This window comes from Lygodium microphyllum, chromosome 1 (assembly GCF_053477565.2).
Source record: "Lygodium microphyllum isolate KBCC chromosome 1, Lygodium_microphyllum_v1.1.10, whole genome shotgun sequence".
In the NCBI taxonomy this organism is placed as follows: domain Eukaryota; kingdom Viridiplantae; phylum Streptophyta; class Polypodiopsida; order Schizaeales; family Lygodiaceae; genus Lygodium; species Lygodium microphyllum.
In genome coordinates, this window is record NC_141135.1 from 70,968,889 (window position 1) to 70,989,578 (window position 20,690).

The 20,690-nt window shown below is 43.2% G+C and overlaps 1 protein-coding gene across 2 annotated transcripts in view; it reads left to right on the forward strand.

The window, feature by feature from the left end:
• Nucleotides 1-20,690, forward strand: part of AARE (acylaminoacyl-peptidase-like protein) — a 168,545-nt gene that overhangs the window by 77,226 nt on the left and 70,629 nt on the right. For both annotated transcript variants that reach the window (XM_087678308.1, XM_087678302.1), the window contains exons 6-8: nt 507-578; nt 17,623-17,761; nt 17,855-18,000. In XM_087678308.1, the coding sequence (XP_087534434.1) occupies nt 507-578; nt 17,623-17,761; nt 17,855-18,000 (357 nt within the window). The remainder of the gene's footprint in view (nt 1-506; nt 579-17,622; nt 17,762-17,854; nt 18,001-20,690) is intronic.

The window sequence follows — 20,690 nt, forward strand, 5'->3', positions numbered from 1 at the left end:
GTGAAAATTTGTTGAAAATGTGATTCGTATATATAAGATGCCTCCTAGAATGTGTGTATATCTATCTACTATTACAAGCGGAGTGAGAATAGTTTGTTTAGAGAGTCAAATGCCTTCAACTGAGTGGAAGGGGAGTGAAAATGTGATTCGTATATACAAGATGCCTCCTAGAATGTGTGTATATTTTTGCATCTTGGGTGATGGTTTATTGGTGCACATGCAATTCTGTTTTGATATCCATAGAGTTGAATTTTGTTCCTTTTCACAATACAAGCATCATCATTCTTTTTTGGTACCATGACCCTGCTCTATGCAGTTCTAATTCCATTGCCTCTTTTTATAGAGTAGAACAAAGGTTCTTCATTTCAAAACTGGATTAGCTTTTTCCAAGCTGAATTTGGCCTGTGGTTGTGTTTTATGAATATGTTTAGTTCCTGTTCTTTGTGCCTTTACATCTGATGATTTGGTTTACTCTTTTCACATACTTTTCATATTGTCTATGGCAGTCTTGAAAATCATACACCCAGTTTCTGGAAATTGACGAATTCCATAAGCAGTGCTTTTATGCCACGTTTCAGGTAGTCTCATGCTAAAGCTGGTTTCTTGTTGCATGATGAGAATTTAAATTTCTTATAGGTTAGGACAAAGCTTATCCTATTGGTATTCACACTAAAAGCTAGATTTATCTTTGCAGTGCCTGGTTTCTTTATGCCATTTACTAGTCTTTAGTTTTTCTTTATTTCTTAGTTAAATTTATTATTCTTTAGCTTGCATGACAAATTTCTTGGCCTGTTAGCATCTGTTGGAGCTTGATGCTGATCTGCTACTGTGTAGGCTCTTAATGTGAATGAGGGTACCACTTTCCCTCACATTTATATATCTGTGCATTTTGAAACTTGCAGCGTATTCTAAAGTCTGGATTGATTTGCGGGACATTTTTTCCATCACTGCCTTCTTGGTGTTTCTTAAATTTGGGTCAGGGCCTGCTTTACTTTTGGGGTGGGGCTTGGAGGTAGCAGGAGGGGAAGGGGGACGTGTTTAGGGGCAAGATCAGGGAAACCGTACAGTTCTCATGAGGTCCTTTATAGACACTGGGTTCAAAGGGCACCCTAGCATTTTAAACATGTTGACATAATGGCATGTTTGGTACCAGCATATTAGACGTGTGGGGAGGTTCAGATGCTTGAGTAAAGCTTTCAAGTCTTCTTCATCTTACTGAAATAACTTCTTGTTGTTATTTTTATCAAGCTTTGATGTGAATGAAGAATACCCTCTCTCCTGATCCTCATGCACTCAAAGTCCTTGTAATCTCTCCCATCTCCAACGGAGTGTGTGGATGATCTCTATCTTAAGCTATCTAGAATTGATCATTAAATTATCCTATTTTTCTCGCTCTTAAAGCAGCCTGTAAAGCAATATTTATTTTGGTTCACACATTGAGACTTTTCAGTAGGTCAACTGGCTCAGACTGTTCTATTAAAGGGGACTTAGTTATCAGGTGGCTGCCCAGCCAGCTGGTGCTTCTGCCCTTCCCTGTATGCTGCTGCCACTGCCAGCTGCTGCCTGCACCTTGGAGACTGCCACTCTACTGTTCCAGCCTGCGTCTAGCTCCATCATACCTGCATGTGCTGATCAACAGGTGACACACCTATGTTTTTGCTGCTGCTGCTGGCTTCATGGAGCTACTGCACTTGTCACCTGCCCCTTGGGTGCTGCATTTGCTGTGGGAGATGTTGAGCTAAGAAATGCATTCCATGCTGATTAGACTCTTAAACAGCCCCAAAACATGTTTATTTAATGAAAACATGTTCCAGCCCCTGGTGACTGCCCTTCCAGCTGCTGCCTACTGCTTGGCAGTTCTTCCACTGCTGCATTTGGCTCTAGACAGCCATCACCAGCCCTGATTGACACCTCTTCTGATGTGTTTGGTAGTTTCAGCTGTTGCCGGCATCCTCCTGCATCTCCACTGCTGTTGCCAGGCATCCTCCTGCTTCCGGTGATCTGTGTCTTGATCTTCTACACCCAATTCATCTTTGGTGGATATCACACTTTGATACTCACCGCTCTACCCTTGAGCATTCTCTACACTCTTACATTCATTTACTGCATTGATTCATTCACTTCAGGGTTCTCCTTCTCTCTCTATTTGTGTTTGTGTTTTTGCGTTTTTGAGTTTCGCGTTTTACGTTTTGCGTTTTGCAGTTAGCCTTGGAGTTTTACATGTCATTGTCCGTGTCTTTGTGTTCTTGTTGTGGTCGTTTACTCGGTGTTTGCTTAGGGCAAACACTAGCAATTTCTTCACATGATATTAGAACTGGTGCTCTTGTAAAGAGTATCTTGTGGATATTGTGGAGTGTTAGCTTCACGAAGGACTGGTAACCAGATCACAATGTCTTAGTCACCTTCTTTTGGACCCCATGATGTCTCATCAAACCTCTCCATTAGTGGAGGCCTTGAGGAGGCATCATTGACTTGACGTTATGACTGAGGAGGAGTTTGAAGAGTACTTGTGTATCACGTATAGTCAATCTTACACCCCTCCTACCAGTGTTGCTACACCATCCAGATTGGTTGATGAGATGGCCATCTCTCTGTGATCATGGAGGACATACAATATTTGGGATGAGTGGTGACCCATCTTCTTCATTTCAGCTAGGCCCAGTGTCAAGTTCATATAATCCTTTGAGTCGTATGAATCAAAACCCTCTCTTGTTTTTGCTTTTGTTGTGCAAAATCTGGACGATTTTTTGCATATAAACGTCAATATGGGGGCTCTTGAAGCATGCATCCTTCATCAAGTATATCTACATCTTCTGTTTCATTTGAGTATATAAGCCACTCTTCTCAAATCCCTTCCATCCCACCCACCTCTTCTAGCCCATAGATTGGTTTTCTCACTTCTTCATTCCAAACCCTTGGATTACACTCCACGTCCGCATCCTCCACACTGGGAGTTGGAACCTTTGTTTTTGCTCCTAGCACATTCTCATTCTTTGTTTCATACTCACACTTTCCTACCCCTTCACATCACATTACATTGTTAGGAGGACTGCCACACTTTAACATTATACCCTCCACTTACCTTTGAGTCTCTACGCACATTGGGACCTTGTTACAGGGCAGTCCACCCTTTATCATAGTTCCCTCCACCTTTCTGTTAATCTGCACATCATTTTTCACTGGGATGGTTGTGATGGCAACCCCCTCACTACCCCAAGTCATCCACCTCCTTTGACCTCTCAGATTCAAGGATTTCCATCATCTATCCATGGTGTGTCATGTCACATTTCTTGGGTCACTCCTATGAAGGAATTCCCATCCTCTACTCCACGTGTCCGTATCCCTCCACCATGGGCTCCTCATGCAGTTACCATGCCTATTCCTAGTCAATGCATGCCCACATTTGGATCCACCATGCACACTTCTCATATGCATGGTAGGCACTTTGGGATTACTTCCAAAGTGTTCTCCGCTCCCCCACCCTATCCCCATTATACACCTTATTCATCTTCTAGCACTACTATTCTTGTTGGAACAGCCAAGAATGCCTTCACAGATAAGACTTGTTTTAACGGGTCGAATTTCACCACTTGGTCGAACTTCATGCAACAAGTACTTGAATCTAAGGGACTTTGGGACCTCATCATTGGTCTAGAGCCTATGCTAGACCCTCGATTAGCTCACCCTAATCTTATTCGTCAATGGAGAGCGTGCAATGCCATAGCCAATGTTGAGTTAGTGTAAGGGTTGTCTCGAGTTTCATTCTTAGTTACGACATTTTTCCCTCACATCTGAGTGGTGGAGTCATCTCATTGACTGGTATGCGGCGCGAGATCGCATTCAATGTATTAATCTTGATTTTGAGCTTTAGGAGTTTTCCATTAAGGAAGGCGATGATCTGAAATTCAAGTTTGCCGAGTATCGTCTGTTGCTTGTTGAGTTTGCCAGTATTGGCTCCCCGAAGTCAAATGATGATCATGTCATGATCTTCTTAAATCAGTTGCCCAACAAATACTTCCATTGTATTCAACACATTATCTCACTATCTAGATTGTCGAGCTTCTATGAGTTTGAGTGTAAGTTCTTGCATTATGTATAGCTACATGCATAGTTTTTCAGAAACGGCGTTTCTGGTGCCCAGAAACAGGTCGGCCGTTTCTGGCCGTTTCCGTTTGTGGGAAACGGCATTTTTGCCAGACAGGGGACGGGCAAGGTAAAACCCCCAAAACAGGCTGCGTTTCTTCGTTGCCTGTATATTTCATCTCTCCCCCTGCTCGTTTTGGACTCTCCTATTGCTGCACCTGCTCGAACTGAAGCAATCGTGCCTGAACTGTTGCACATCAGCTTGTGGTCACTCAGTAACGCTGAAAGCTCTCTTCTCGAAAGGCAACCTTCAGCTGTGAACATTCAGCTTGTTTTCCTGTATATTTCAGACCTGAATGTCTGCAATTTTCAGCCAAGATATCTGAAATTTTTTGTCGTGCCAGTTGTATGTGAACTATTTCAGCCTTGTGTGTCATTTGTTTGTGAACATTCAGCCTGTTTCATGCAGATTTCAAACCTGAATGTCTTCAATAATCAAATTTCAGCCAAGATATATGAAATTTTTTGTCTTGCCAGTTGTGTGCACACTATTTCAGCCTTGTGTCATTTGTTTGTGAACATTCAGCCTGTTTCATGCAGATTTCAGACCTGAATGTCTGCAATAATCAATTTTTAGCCAAGATATATGAAATTTTTTGTCTTGCCAATTGTGTGCACAGATTTCAGCCTTGTGTGTCATTTGTTTGTGAACATTCAACCTGTTTTCATGGCACATGTAGATTTCAGAACTGAATTTTTGCAAATTTCATCCAAGATATAAGAAAATTTTTGTCTTGCTAGTCATGTGTACATTATTTCAGCCTTATGTGTTATTTGTTTGATGTTTGGACAGCATGCAGCCAAGAAAATACCATAGCTCATAATTCTAATTGGCGCCATGTTACTCTCATAACCCATATAAGGGGTCAGATGGATCTAAAAAGTGGAAATGTATTTATTGTGGCATGGTGAAAACAGGGAGTGTCACTAGGCTCAAAGACCATCTTGCTCATGTGCCAAGAAGAGACACAGCTCCACGTGCAAATGTGCCAAGAGATGTGAAGCTTTCTCTTGATTTATGGAGGAGGCAACGGCTTGGTCTTTCGATAGTTGGTGCAGAACAGGACCAAGACTTGCCACAGCTCAGCAACAAGAGGGTAGCACAAGTGTGGTTGGACGGTTAAAGAGAAGTAGGGTTGCATCAAATCCTGTTGCAAGTGCATCCGTTTCAGCCTCGGTCTTTGATTCATGTGCAACGAGGACTCCTTTGTCTCAGCCTGATGTTTCAGGTGCTCCTAGAGATTCATTATAGAGGGCTAGCATACATGCTGCTATGCAAAAGAAAGCCATACCTGAGGCAACTCGAGAGTTGATGAGATTGTTCGTTAGATGTGCTATTCCCTTACATGTGGCTAAAACAAAGCAATGGAGGCCAACCATAAAAGCCATCAGCCACATTGGATGTGAATGGGAGGGCTCATCCTCATAAGCACTACGCACACGGGACATGGGAGCTCAAGAAGGAAAATGCATGAAAGATGCATGAAAGAAGTATGGTGCACCGTTTTGTGTGATGGATGGTTTTGACACCTGTAGGAGAAATGTGTATAATGTCATGGTCTCATGCTGTTAGGGCACTACATTTGTGAAGGCCATTGATGTCTCTTTGCCAGACCTTGTAGTGACAGGTGCATTTATATGGCAGCATTTGCGGGATGTCATCTTGAAAATCGGGCATGAATATGTTGTGCAGGTTGTGACCGATAATGGAAGCAATTGTGTCTCCATGGGCAGCATGTTAGAGGAGGAGTTTCCAAGCATTGTATGGACACCATGTGCTTCTCATTCCATTGATCTTTTGATCGAGGATATAGGCAAAATTCAATGGGTTGAAGCTATATTCAGCATGGCCATAAGTATGGTCAATTTTGTGAGGAGGAGACTCAAGGTTCTTACCATATTTATCTCATTTAGCCACCTTGAGCTCCTAAAACCCTCCACCACCAGATTTGCCTACATCTTCATTATGCTTGAGAGATTGGTGTACGTTCACAAGGAGTTGGTGCGCTCTATATGGTCTGATGAGTTCATACAGTGGGATGAGTATGATTATTTAAAGACCATGGTATTTCGGTGTAATGTCATGAATGATACTTGGTGAAAAGATGTGGAGGCTATGGTGAGAACTCTCAATCCTATCTACACAGTGCTATGCCTTACCGATATGGAGTGTAGCACTATGGGCCTTCTTTATGAGCATATGGATAAGATAGAAGAGGCTTTTAAAAAAAAAACATTTTGTCCTCAGATAAGTAACTCTTGAGTCTTTATTTTACAAATTGATATTATATGTGTGAATTTTAAATTTGAATAAGTATTCTTGAGACTTGAATTGACATTTCTTCAATGTTGACATCTTAAGGATTGCTCAAATCGTAGCTGTGTGGGAGAGGAGATGAAATTGGTTTCATAGACCAATTCATGCAGTGGCCCATGTCTTGCATTCTCTTTGGCGAGATGATGAGCAGAGTGAGTGTGAGGAGCTAGAGGAGGGATTCATGGAGTATATGACAAAGCTGACAGGTGGCGATGTGTCAATGCTTCAAAGGATTGAGGATGATCTTTTGATATTCCACAATGAGAGCTTGCATTTTGGTAGAGAGATTGCGAAGTTGAGAGAGACTTAACTTCAGCCTGTCTCATGGTGGAAAAAGTATGGAAATTGTGCGCCCACATTGGTAATTTACAACCCCAAGATTTCTTTTAATAATTATACATAATCACATATTTGTAAATTATTATCACTGGCATTCACTGCATAGTTTGATTCTTGAAAGTTGAATCTTACTTTGTGAGAGAAATTGGAGTACTTGGGTCCTTTTCCATACAAAGAAAATGAATAAACTTACCACTGCTCAGTTAGAGAGGTTGGTCTTTTGCCATTGCAACCTCCAATTGCTTGAGAAAAACGATATTCATCGCGAGCATGCACATGTGATTATATTTATATTTTGCTAATAGCTCATGGTCTTTGAAGTTTGACTCTTGAATGCCAATTCTAGAATCTAAAGATGATAACTTTTTTAAATCTCTATGTCAAATAAACACAGGTAATTATTGACAAGATTGATATAGAGAATGTGAGGTTTGTTCCAGACATCACTCCAAAGGAGTGAAACATATATACCATGCTCTACCAGGAGATGATAGCCCCGAGTCACACCATGCGTAGCAGGACTACTTCACAACGTCAGAGAGTCATAGATGGAGCTAGCACTTCAGTTGCTCTAGCAGATTCAGGGGCTTCTAATAGTTCTGGCTCATCAGCTGATGTGGATAGCGATGAGCCAGAGGAGGATCAAGATGACAGCATCTCTATTGGCTTAGATGATGTTGCTACAGATGCTTGAGCCTTGAGTCTTGATTTTATTGTTGATGTTGAGCATTGTTGACAGTTGTCAGTTGCTTATGTGTTTTTCCATGGCTGGCCAGTGGCTGTTGTTTGAATTTTGAAGTTATTAGTTCTTTGAGATCTCATAGATCTATTATCTTACTTTGATATTTGACTCTTGAGACATGTCACGACTCACATGATACATCATGTGATCATTGCTATAGCTTGTAGTCTTGACTCTTGAGTCTTTAAATCGGCTTTTGTTGATGTTAGATGTATCTAGATTCTAGAATCTAGGTAGCGTTCTTTTGAAATTTGAATGATGAATGATGAATCTTGATGTATCATGTATCTACTTAGCATTATGATCTGTCACCGATGACTACTCGTATTATCATGAGTGACGAGTGATGAGTCTCATGAATGATGAACTTGACTTTTAACTTTTAAGTTCTGATCATAATTCTTGGATGACAGATGTTATGATGTTAGCATGTTACACTTTTGTTTCAAAATATTGTAAGTTATTTTGGGTGATTTAAGATTTCTTCAATCTTGTGATTTGCAGCTTGCGAAATTGATAACTATGTGAAATTGCTGTGCAATGTGATTTGTGAAATTTAAATCATGGGTCTTGGAAGTTGGATTCTTATGCTAAAAGTTAAGATTGTTCAGTCGCCAGTGACTCTAGTCTCTAGTATATTTAGTATGTGTGTATATATGTATATTTAATCATAATTTATTGGTTTCTCTGAAACGCCGTTTCCACCAAAATTTCAAATGGCCGAAACTCCGAAACTTGGTTTCTTCCAGTTTTTGAAACTCTCGTTTCAGAAACGCATGGAAACTATGGCTACATGATCAAGTCCACAAGAAAGTTTCCATCATATCCTTACTTTGAGCAGAGGGGATTGACTGCCTCTTCTTCGGGAGGGAAAACCAACAATGGCAAGAACTTGCTGGATGCAAAGGCAAGCCAATCAAAGGGCGATGTCTCTTCCTTAGATGACACCAAAGAAATGAAATCCATTTGGCAATAACTCCCTAAGAAAAATAGGTTTTGCACACATTGATAGAGGTGGGGCATATGGATGAGGAGTGTCATACTAAGGCCTAGGGTCTTCCACCTAGAAACAACTGCAGGTTTTTGTGACGGCTGGCTAGTCTAGTGGGAATACGCCGCCTATTGTTGCACCATCTGCTCCATCTGCCCTAGTGGCTACTAGACGTGGCATGTGGACAGCCTCAGCAGCATATAGCTTTCACGACTCTTGATGGATTAGCTGATTAATTTGCTAGTACCGATCCCATTGCACTTTATGTATCCAGTTCACATTTACCTCCATCTAGGACTACCTCACTACCTTGTCCATCGTTTCATTGGTAGAGCCTTGCTTGTGGGCGTATGCGATGCTGGTGACATCGTGAGATTTACTCCATCTTCGAACTCTTAGATTCTTAGGCTATTGAGTTGGGCCCATAGGATTTTGTTCTTAGATTTTTCTTCTTAAGTGTTTTGCTTACACACACACACACATTTGCATCATTGCATTGTTCATTCAACTAGCTTTTCATTTCAGTTTTTTTTTTTTTTTTTTTTTTTGGGAGCATCTCACTACTAACCTCTGTACTTGTAGGTCATAATCTCTTTTGCAGAGTTTTGTTTTAGTGTCGAACATGTAGGTTTGCATTGAACTTGCATGGGCTGGAGACTTCAGATACACACTGTTTCATTCATTGTTTCAGTATCCTAGGAATTTTGCTCATCTACCAGTGTGGAGGCTTTCCGTCTCGAGGTGGATCGTGCAACATCTCTCTTGATGCTATCATGGTAGCGACTTTTATCTTGTTCTTGGAGTTGGGGTGCTTCTCCACATTATGGTTGTTGGCACCACAAGAAGACTGACATCTGGCTCCTCTTTCTCTTTTGGCATAGACATCCATGGTTGAGAGGGTGTTGCTACCCTTCTTGGTATTCTCTAGGTTTCGGCACTTGTCTTTGACATCGGCCTTCCCCCCGCCATTGTACTTGCTCCTTTGCATTGCATGATTTCATTACCTTTGTAAAGGGCGCTTGGATAAGTATACAATTTCTCCACAAGGGACATTGTCCAAGTGACACTTGTTACATGAGCATTCTGAGCATGTAGCATACTATGCATCTCATCGTGTAGAGCAGTCTTGGGCGAAGTTGTCTCCACCGGAATTTCTTACACCACACCACCACTTTTTCATCACCCTTTTCCTTTTCATTAATACCTCGAGTGAGTGGGTAGCTTGTCTATTTTATTATGGGTTGGATCTCACCATCCCTTCTCATTCTTCCATATCATACAATTAATCGATCGCCAACCATCTCTTCAAACATCTTTATATTTATTTATTAAACAAAAAAAAACCACATAATTCATTGTGCTTCTATCCACCTTTGCAAGATCTACTAGGCCACTAGGCAACGGATGAGCACCCTTTGTCCAATGCCTCGTTCTCTTTGGGGTGATTACATGAACTCCCTTGGTAAGATATCCATCGCCTTTGTAGTCTTGGTAGGCCACTGGGTAGCCACCATGCACCCTTTGTCCAATGCCTTGGTTGCTTTGGGGTGGGGTGCCTTGGGTAAGCCTGGGTTAGCCTTGCTTTCTAGCCCTATTTTGGGCATGAGAGTGAGTGTTGAGCTAAGAAATGCCTCTTAAACAGCCCCAAAACATGCTTATTTAATGAAAAACACTAAATCAGTGCTCAGTTTGGGAGAGTTTTCGTGAAACCCTAATTTGCGAGGGTTCATCCACATCTAAAAATAGTTATGTTCCCATTCATCTTTGGAATACATCCATAAAGTCTAGCCCATAGGCTAATCCATAATCCGCCTGAAAGGCAATCCATAATCCGCCCAAAGGCTATCCAGCAATCCTCAGGGATTACTCATCCAAGATTCCGCCCGTAGACTAGTATGCGGGCCTCGAGATCCAATCCCAAGTCACGTTGGCCTCTTGTGCAGAGCTTGGAAGGCAAGGGATAGTAATTAGGGTAGACTCCACTTTCAAGTAAGGGGACAAGACTTGATCATGTGCCAAATATTAACTATATTAGGGAAACCAATTGCAAATATTTGGGTTATCTTGCTCTCGTGTGGCTTTCAAATACTAGTACCTTAATATCCTTTGTGACTTCTGCCAACACTTTGTTTGCTGCTCCAGCCTTTCGCAACCACCCTTCCTGTTGCCACTTGCTATTCTTGGTGCTTCCTTCATTGCTGTGCTTGGCCCTCCAAAGAGCCATCACTAGCCCCAATCAATACCTCTTCTGCTGTGGTTTGGCAATTTCAGCCATCGCCGACATCCTTTTGCATCGCCACTTTTGTCGCAAGGCATTTTTCTACTTAGAGTGATTTACATTTTGGCTTTCTGCACCCTCCAACACACTCCGATTGGTGGTTACAACACTCGGGAGCTGTCTTCGGTGGATGTCACACTTCGACACTCACTTCTCAGCCCTTGAGCATTCTATATACTCTTACATTCATTTACTACATTGATTCATTTACTTCAGAGTTCTCATTCTCTCTCTATTTGTGTTTGTGTATTTGCGTTTTGCGTTTTTCGTTTTGCATTCAGGGTTTGAGTTTTGCACGTCACTATCTGTGTCTTTGTATTTCTGTTGTGATCCATACACATTGTATTTCCTCAGTGCAAACCCTAGTTGTTTCTTCACAAGAGATAGCCGCTCCGGTATTGGTGATCCACTTTGTTTCTGAGTAATGTGGAGTGGGAATATTACTCAGATGTTGTCTAATGATGAGGAGAGACTCCCTAGAACACCTCATAGCCACATGTTGGTCCTTTGTGACCCAAGCTACACCACCCCAGGTTGTCACTATGGTCTTTGTTGTGCTATGGAATATCATCTTGAGGGCTTCTCTTTGTACCTTGTAAGCTTTAGGGCAATTCCATAGGCAATATCTTTGTGTCTTCTTGCAACTCATGCATACCGCTCGGTCCATGTTGTATTGAAGCCAAGTCCAACCGCTAAGCTCCTATGAGTTCAAAGCCATAGGGAGAGAGAGATCTTCCTAGGCCTAAAGTTGTCTTGTAGCCATCTTCAAAAATTAGATAAGAACTGGTTTGAGATGCCCTCTTTGTGCCAATAGGTGGTTGGTGGTTGTGGTGTGTGCTCATTTGAATCCTCCTCGCAAGCCTAGTAGTGTAACCAAAGAAGCCCATATTACATGGCCTATCAAGAAATGGATCCCTCCACATCCACCCTCTTTGATCCCATTGTAATCTTTCAAGCCCTAGACGCACGATCGTGTCGAATCCCTGACGTGATCTATAGGGGGGAGGAGGTGAAGAGACAGATTGAGCAGATTTGGACCAGGGAGGGGGGCAGGAGGGATAGTATCGCAGAGGAGGTTGCAGAGGTCATAGCTGAGTTGAGCAGTATCTGCCAGGATGCAACAATACAGGCCAGGCAAAAGAATTGGGAGGAGGAGAGAGCACTGTGGCGGGTCCTTGCAGCCACACAGAGATTATTACAGGAGTCACCAGGGGATCCTACCCTCCATGCACAGGAGGTGCGCGCACGAGCAACGATCCCCGATAGGCGCTCGGAGTTCTCATTCCTCACCTCAACAACTTCTGGGCGCGGAAGGGAGACACGATGTGCAGGGAGTTTTTCCAGGCACATCAGCCTCGTACCTCAGGAGAGCAGTTATGCAGCCTTCAGGATCAATATGGGAGACTTGCTCTAGCCTAGACGAGGTGATGGGATTGCGACCGACTACTACAGACGCCTTTTCCAGCAGGAGAAAAACTCAGCCAAAGGAGAGCGATGCAAACAACAGGTTTGGGATCACATCCCATCCCTCGTTATAGAGGAGATGGGACACTCCCTCCTAGACCCCTTGACAAAGAAGGAATTAGAGGAGGCTTTCGACACACAGGATGGGCAGAAATGCATGGGAGAGGATGGCCTTTCTAAGGCCGCCTTCGCTACCTATTGGGAGGTGGTGAAGGATCCCTCACTAATGGCCTTCCAGGAGATTTTCACTTCAGGATAGATGCCAGGGAGTCTTTCGGCAGGCCTCATTAGTCTTCTCCCGAAAGAGGGAGACCGGTTGGAGCTTTCCTAGTGGAGACCGATCACCTTATTGTCAGTGGCCTATAAGGCACTGGCAAAGATGATTGGTAGGGAACTCCGCCCTATGCTTCTAGACATCATTCATGACACACAGTCAGGCTTTGTCTAGGATAGGAGCATCCTAGACAATGTATTCACCTTCTTTGAGGCGACTGAGTGGGCTCAACACAGTGGGAAAGGACTGGCAGTACTATAGTGGACTTCGAGAAAGCCTATGAAAGGGTGGATTGGAATTTCCTAGAGGGCACCATGTTGAGGTTGGGCTTCCCCCATGCATGGATCCGTGGGGTCTCCGCACTTTACAGATCGGCTACTAGTAGGATCCTCATAGGTGGTAGGCGAGGGGAGGAGTTTCGAATGGAGAGATTGGTTCGGCAGGGCTGCCCCATAGCCCCGTACCTGTTCTTACTCTTTGTAGAGGCAATGCCTCACTTTTTAGGTCACATGTGAGCGGGTTACGTGGCCTCCGACTTCCAGTGAGAGAGGAGATGGAGTTGTTAGACTTAGAGTATGCAGATGATACAACACTCTACATAGAGGACAATGAGTTAATGCTGGAAAGAGTGTGACTGGCTCTTGAGGTGTTCTGTAAGTTGGATTCCTTATAGACCTGGACACTAGCACGGAGTTGGGCGTCCACTTGGGATTTAGATGGGTGAGCAGAGAGCACCGTCTGTTACCTAGGGTTCTAGGTGGGATTCGACATCACTCTCGCCCAGCAGCTTCTCCCAATCCTTGACTCTATTTGGAGGAAGCTGACCTATTGGAATAATGCTCGCCTCTCCTGAGTAGGCTGAGCCCTGGTAGTTAACTAGGTCCTCCTAGTGAAGGCTTGGTACATTGCCTCATGTTGGTGCTTCTCCTTATCCTGCGTAGTTTAGCTTCGCCGCCTAGTGCGAAACTTTCTTTGGTTCAGGTCAGACAGTTCTAGGGATTCCCAGGCCAAGGTGGTGTGGGCGACCATCATTCAGCATCGGTCAGAGGGAGGGCTTGGGATCATAGACCCAAAGTATTAGAGTATGGTCCACTTGGGCAAGCTAGTAGTCCGCGTCCTCACACTAGGAGGGCAGACTTTGAAGGCCCTATTGTAGGAGGGTCTTTGGGATTGTAGACCAAGGCTCGGTGGTGAGTGGAGGCTCTCCCTAATCGAGAGCCCCCCATGCTACTAGGAGGAGATAGACCTTCAGGTTGTGATTTGGAACCCCCAAGTTAGAGATTGGGATGGGGCACAGATTGGCAAGGGCCCCCACATCCAGTGGGCAGGTTGGGAGGCCAATGTGGCTCGTACCATCAGGATATGGCAGGAGGTGTACAGGATGGTGGACGAGGAGGTGCTGCAGTGAGTATCAGGATGCTAAAGAGAAGTTGAGTTGAGGAGAAGGGAGATAGATGCAGCAATACCTTAGGAGTGGCTTGCTTCCCCGATGCGAGAGCCGGTAGGGCCCGAGGAGGTATGGGCCGCTAGGTTTTCACTAGCAGGTATCCCCCTACAGGTGGTAGGTAGAGTGGGCGGTGCTCCACATGAGACCTTCTTCACCATGCAGGGGGGGGGTAGCAGGACGAGGGGATAGCTATCCTTTCATGGAGGAGGGTTCGGGTGGTTTGCCATCAGGGGAAGACATATGGTGACTGGACCGTTATGTCTTCTGGGCGGAGCTCAAGGAGCTGCTTCTTTGGATTTGGGAGGGCAGGCCACTTGATGAGGTGGAGTGGGATTCGGGAGAGCGGCTATGGCCGGCCTTTGCGGTCGCCAAGAAGCCACCGAGGTTCCTGCAGTATACAGCCAGGATTGGTAGACGTGTATTAATGCAGGACATGGATTGGGCGCCGTCATGTAGCAAGCACTGGGCGGAGCACGACATCATGGAGGCTTTCTGAGGGAATTTCTGGCGCCGCTTATGGGATAGCTGGAGGCCGAGGAGGGTATTGTATTTCTTATGGGTGGTGGCACATGGAGGCTTGGTGGTGGGAAGTTGGCTAGGCCAGATGCAGAAGGAGGGAGGTTGTAAGTGTTGCACACAGTAGCCTCTGGAAACCCAAAAGGATTGCCTTTGGTTGTGTGAGACGGCGTAGCTTGTGTGGAGAGGAGGATGCCGCATCCTCTGCCGTATAGCACCCAACCTTGGATGTATCTCATGGGGAGCTTTTTGCTGGTTGGCAGTCAGCTAGGGCCATCATCTTTTGTATGAGGCTGGGATGTAGGACACGATATTCATTATTGAGGCAGGGTCGTGCGCAATGGTCGGTTTGGTGGCTCTACCCATCTACCAAGTAGTGGAGCCCATAGTAGACCGCTCTGAGGTATGGGAGATCATAGGGAGTCTTACTAGATGGCATATTTGGAAGGCGCGGTGTCAGGAGGCTTTTGGCAGAGAGAGACTTTCAGTACAAGTGACCCTAGCAGAGCTTTGGACCTCCATCATCCACTCCCTCCGCGACTGATGGAACTAGGTGCAGGGCGAGTCTAGGGCTCGTCAAGAGCTCCGTTGTCATTTAATGCACACTTGGGGCGGCCAGGACCTGTTTTTCATGATGCTGGCAGGCAGCCCCAGATGGGGATACACACCCCCCCCGCGTCCCCCCCCCCCTTTCCATGACTTCTTGCCCCCATCCCCCCTAGACTGCCGTGAGAGGCTTGTACATCTGATATTTCTGTGTCTTTGCATCAGCTCGAGCTAGTCTGTTGAGCATGAGCACTTCCTTGTATTCAGGGTCTTTTTTGAAGTAATATAATTAGCCACACTTGCAATTTTTTTTTAAAAAAAAGGGTATATTTAGAAAATGCCTTATCCATTAATACTCAATCAAAGCCAAGACCTAATTGAGCACCCACATGGGATTTATTGTGGTCCACATGTTGGGTTACATGGTCAACCCTTGAGTGTGCCATGTAGTCCCATCATGGCAATGAGACATCTTGCTAAGATCCAATCTGCACATGAGACATGACACATGCCCTACCTAGAACACAGAACATAAAGGGAGTGGACATCAGGTCACCCCCTAGCCATAGAGCCAAATGAGCTCACCCTGGAGCTTGGGAGCCAGGAGGGTATTGAGACCATATCCCAAGAGCGTGTCCCATACCAGTTGCACGACCACAGACCTTAAGTCCATGAGTGGCGATCAAAAAATGAACTGCACAACAATGCCTTTAGTCCTATAAATAGGACTTGGCTGCCCGAAGCCTAAAGTCCCTCTAGTGCATTTTCACTAGGTCACTTTATGACCATTGTGATCAATGCTACGAATGCCCATTTGGATGTCCAAGGATGTACAATTTTCCCAAGGGATGTGAATGCATCCCAAATCTCTTACATCTTGTTGATGCGATCTTTCACGTCGGGTACTTTGAGACATAAACATATCTCAATTGCATTTGTAGGGTCATCTGATGCATAAAGCTTCCACAACCTGATCCTGATCTTAGAGGCATCACAGATATGTTGTATATGCACAAGAACCATTTTAGTGCAGTTCAAGAAGAAGAAAGAATGAGCAAAAGCATTAAGTGGGCTCTAGAGCCATTTGATCTGTAAGTTTACATGTGATTAGATCCATAGTGGGTCAGGGAATGGGAGTAGTGACAAACACCCAAAGGTCAAATATGGCGAGGATGGCCTTGGCTTTGTACTTTCAAACCGAAAAGTCTGCTCCAGTCAGCTTTTGGGTATAGGTCGAGAAGCATGGGCAGTTCAATTGAGGGTGCCATAAGGGAGAGGATAGGGACTTGAATGGAGGGTGCCGTAAGGGGGAGGATGAATAGACGTCTCTGAAGGAAGGGGAAGAGAAGGCAATGGGAGGGAGAGGGCTGCCCCTCTTGGGGATCCACGTGATTGCTTTGATGTTCCATCGTGTTGTATCTTGAAGTGTGCAAGGGAGTCCTGTGAAAGGATATTGATTTGCTGGCTGTGACACCACCAGGATGTGAGCCTTCACATGAAGATGAAACAAAGCAGAAAACACAGCCATTTGGCTTAGACCAAATCTCAGAAATAGAATGTGAAATGTAGAAAAGAATGAAATACATAACACCTGCTAGCACTACTGCAGTTGGCCCATTTCATCACCACTCCTTGAGCATGTGTATATATGTTCATTTTCATTCCATTCATTTGATCATTCATTTGGAATCAAGGAGGTCATTATTCTGTGCATTTTGTTAGCTCCCTCATCCTCACACAGTCCACACTATCTGTGAGAAGTCTGGTGTGGGAATCCTCATAGCTGCATGCCAAGCCTCTGTTAAAGACTCAAGCGACTGCTCTCCCAGTCATTATCATAGTCTCAATTGTACCATTTAAAACACCTGAGGGCTCTCCCTCACTCTTCATTGTCCATGGGGCAGTCCCATAAGCAATGCCTCTGTCTCTTTGAGCTCTCTGAAATGCTTCTGTGTTTCCTTTGGCGTTCTGCATGTAGCACAAGCTATTGGTATTTGCCAAGAAGCTAGCCCGAGGGAATAGATGATGCCAAGGAACTCACAACTTGGTCATGAGGCACAAGAACTGGCCTTTGTCTTTTACTTTGACCAGTAGAATATGCATGCTGGCAGCATACAGGTTGAAGCCTATGCCTTTGTCCTTTCTTTAGTCAATGCATGTAGAATATCATTCCAGTGTGAGTTGAAATTGTGACTCGTAAGACTAAGCATCATATAGGTTATAATGGCATTTATTGGAGGAGAACCTCGACGACCTTGAAATGATAAGGTTTATGATGTTATTGTAGGAAGTAGAATCATGGGGATTTCTGCGTTTCTAGTCTGAAAGTAGTGGCTCATTGCTCTCCTAGTCATAAGTTTTGCAGGTTCAGCAAATTCTATTGTGTTTTAATATGGCAAGCTTATTCTACATGTTTATCAGAAGGATAGCCCTTGTTAAGATTTTTCTGAAGCATATCAATGTCTGCTGTGTCACATGAAATTATTGCTGTTTATTTGTGAAAGATTAAATAGATCTTGTTTTTGGAACAACCATCATTTGATTTTCAGACTTCTTTAAATGCAGCCCAGATGGAGATATTCTGTTATTTCTATCGGCCCACCAAGCTGTTAGAACTGGACTACACAATGCGACAAACTCTCTTCATGTTCTACAGTGGCCAGTTAGTGAAGCTGAGACTTCAGGACTGACCATTAGAGAGGTGGTACGTGGACATGTTATGACAAACATATAGTGGCTTCTGCCTATTTGAAATAAATTTTTATTGCTAGGTAAATGCACGTGATAATATTGCTAGGTATCAGCCATAAAGCCAGCTGGAGATTTACCTGGGTTATATTGCCAAAGTTTGATCACATCTCCATGGTTATTGGATAAGACTACTCTCTTACTTTCCTCTCCTTGGCATAGCTCCCAAGTGATCTTGGCAATCAACGTTAAGAGGTCAGCTATGCAAAACATTTTATCAGTATTGTTTCTTACTGTTATTATGTTTGACCTCTTTTAAGAGTTTTCATTTTGAACAAATTTACAAGTAATGCATGATTGTGGCTGACAGTGGTGAAGTGGTATAGAGATTTGCTTAAAACTGTTATGGCAGTAAAGTGCCTGATACAGAGTGGGGATATGACAGCTTGCTTGGGCTAAAATGGCTTGGGTTTGCATTATCTAATTTTCTTCTGAGCGAGTTTTCATACATTTGGTCAGCTATCTCTACAAGACCAAGTTCACCAGCTTCTAGCAGCTGAAATATATGCCACATGGTGGCTGATATAGGGGCAATCATACCTTCCTCTTGGAAGCATCTACACCTGCCCTTTGGATGGGTTTCTTTCCCTACTTGCAGGTGCTTTTGGTAGAGTAAATCCATGATAAAACTGATGAAATGTTGCTCAAATGCACATTATAGCTCAAATATTTTGTACAAGAACATAGACTAAAGGACTACGATAGCACTGATGAAATGGTTCACTTGCTTCAATGCTCGTTACTGTTCAAGTATTTTGAATTGGAACATACTGAAGAGGACTCCCAAGGTTGAAGGGATCAATTAATATGTAAAATGGCACTCAAGGTCATGAATGAGGTCATTAAATCAAGATGTTGGGTCATCCTATAGCAGCCAAAAAGTCATTCAAGGAAATTAATGGGTTGAGTTTCTTGAAGTCTTCAGGTACCTTGTATCTTTGTCTATATACAAGGCATCTATGAATAATGGAACACATCTCTCTTTGCGTCAAAGGTATTTTTAGTTCTTGAACTCATCACTACTTCCCACCAGAGCTAGTTTATCCAAGTACAAGTACTGTCGAATCTCACTATCACTAGTGCTTAATCATGTGCTTATTGCCTGTGACTAATTACCTCAGCTAGTTTATTTAAGTGCAACTATCAAGTTCACGACATATTCATCATGATTTTTTTTCCCCTTATGTAAGCACTCAATCAAGAAGCGCACTTGAACTGCCTTGAAACTAAATCTGTTGCTGCAGACTGTGACAGTCACTGAGGATTCAAATCTTAAGATTGTGGAAGCCATCGCACAGGAGGATCTTTAGCAAGTCAATGCTGTATGGCAGCTTGCACCATTGAATATGATATTTGTTGAAAGCAGAGAATTAAATTTTGCAACATAATGAATGAGCTTCATTTATAATTAAAAAGCCCAGTAATTGATGAGGAAAATGTTGGAAACATCTGGAATAGCAAAGGTTGGACATTTAGCTGTCCAAAAAATGGGCCATTCTTGCTGTCTATTTGACTAGGGTTTTCTATCTTGTTTGATAGGTTTGCATTAACTCTAAATATCATTTGTAAAGGGTAGACACTGCCCTCTTGTAGAACAAATCAAAGATTGGTAAAATCCTCTTTGTTGCAATGTTGAAAACTGGTTATTGATAGTGTTACCAAATTAATGGAGAAAGAGTTTCATACATGGACAGTGAAACCATGTTTCGATTGATGAGGAAGGGACCTTTGAGATCACCTTAAGGATCTAAGGGTTGCCGAGGAAGATGGAGAAGGGATTTATGTCAGTTTAACCAAGGATGCAGATGGGAAGAAATGGGGAGGCTCTAGGCATTACTATTTGGGGCTGCTTCGAGTGAGAAACTTTTAGGCCATTCCCCTAACTTCTATAAGTTGGATCGTCATCACTTGATGCTTGAACTTTACTAATATACATATTTGAAAGCCAAAGTGTTGCTTCCTAGTATTGGCAAGGACATTGAAGATGAAGCTGTTGCAGTCTTTAATTTTGTGGACAAAGGCAAAAGTAATGAATTAGTAGCTGTAACCCTTACAATTTGGAACAGAAGCTACAAAAGGTGGAGGTAGTACCTTTTTTAGGTAGCAAGTAACAGAGAGCAAAATGAAAGGAAAGAAGACATCCACATAAAGCATTAGTCCTAGTTCAAAGGAAAAATATGCAATGCATGTGGCAAAACATCCATGTATTGGCAATGTACATTTTGCAAGATGGTAGTTGCTACACTAGTATACAACCAATCACAATTCTACAAATCCATAGCTATCATAATGGTATTCACATAGCTAGTAAATAACCAAGCATAACTGTAGAAACACAAGTATCTAGTAGGCTGATCATAGAAGTAGATGTATGGAATTTTAAAGATCTCTAAACAGCCTCTAGACACATGAGCACATACATCTCTCTCTTGAGTATCATGTAATGCTCTATATTTGCGCTTTGCGGAGCTTGACTCAGCTCGGATTGAACTCGCCTCCAACTGAAAAGTATCAAAGTAAAGTTGTAACAAATGAGGTGATTTTACCAAATCATCCTCCTCCATCCATTTTGCATTCTAAAACTTACTTTATCCTTGACCTTCCTTTTCTTATATTCATAGTACAGGGGAGTTTTGGAAATGGGAGAAATAGAAACGGGAAAAACCGGAGTTTTGGAGTTTCGGTCAAATTTTGGAAACAGGAAAACATCGTTTTGGATTGTACACTAAAATAAATATGTTATTACATGGATATGTAAATATATTAATCCTACAATAACATGTACCCAAATTCTGTACAAAACTTTTGAGTCTTCATTGTATATGATCGAAATCATGATTTGTTACATGTGTCATGAGTGCAGACTCAATGGTTAAGACAATTTA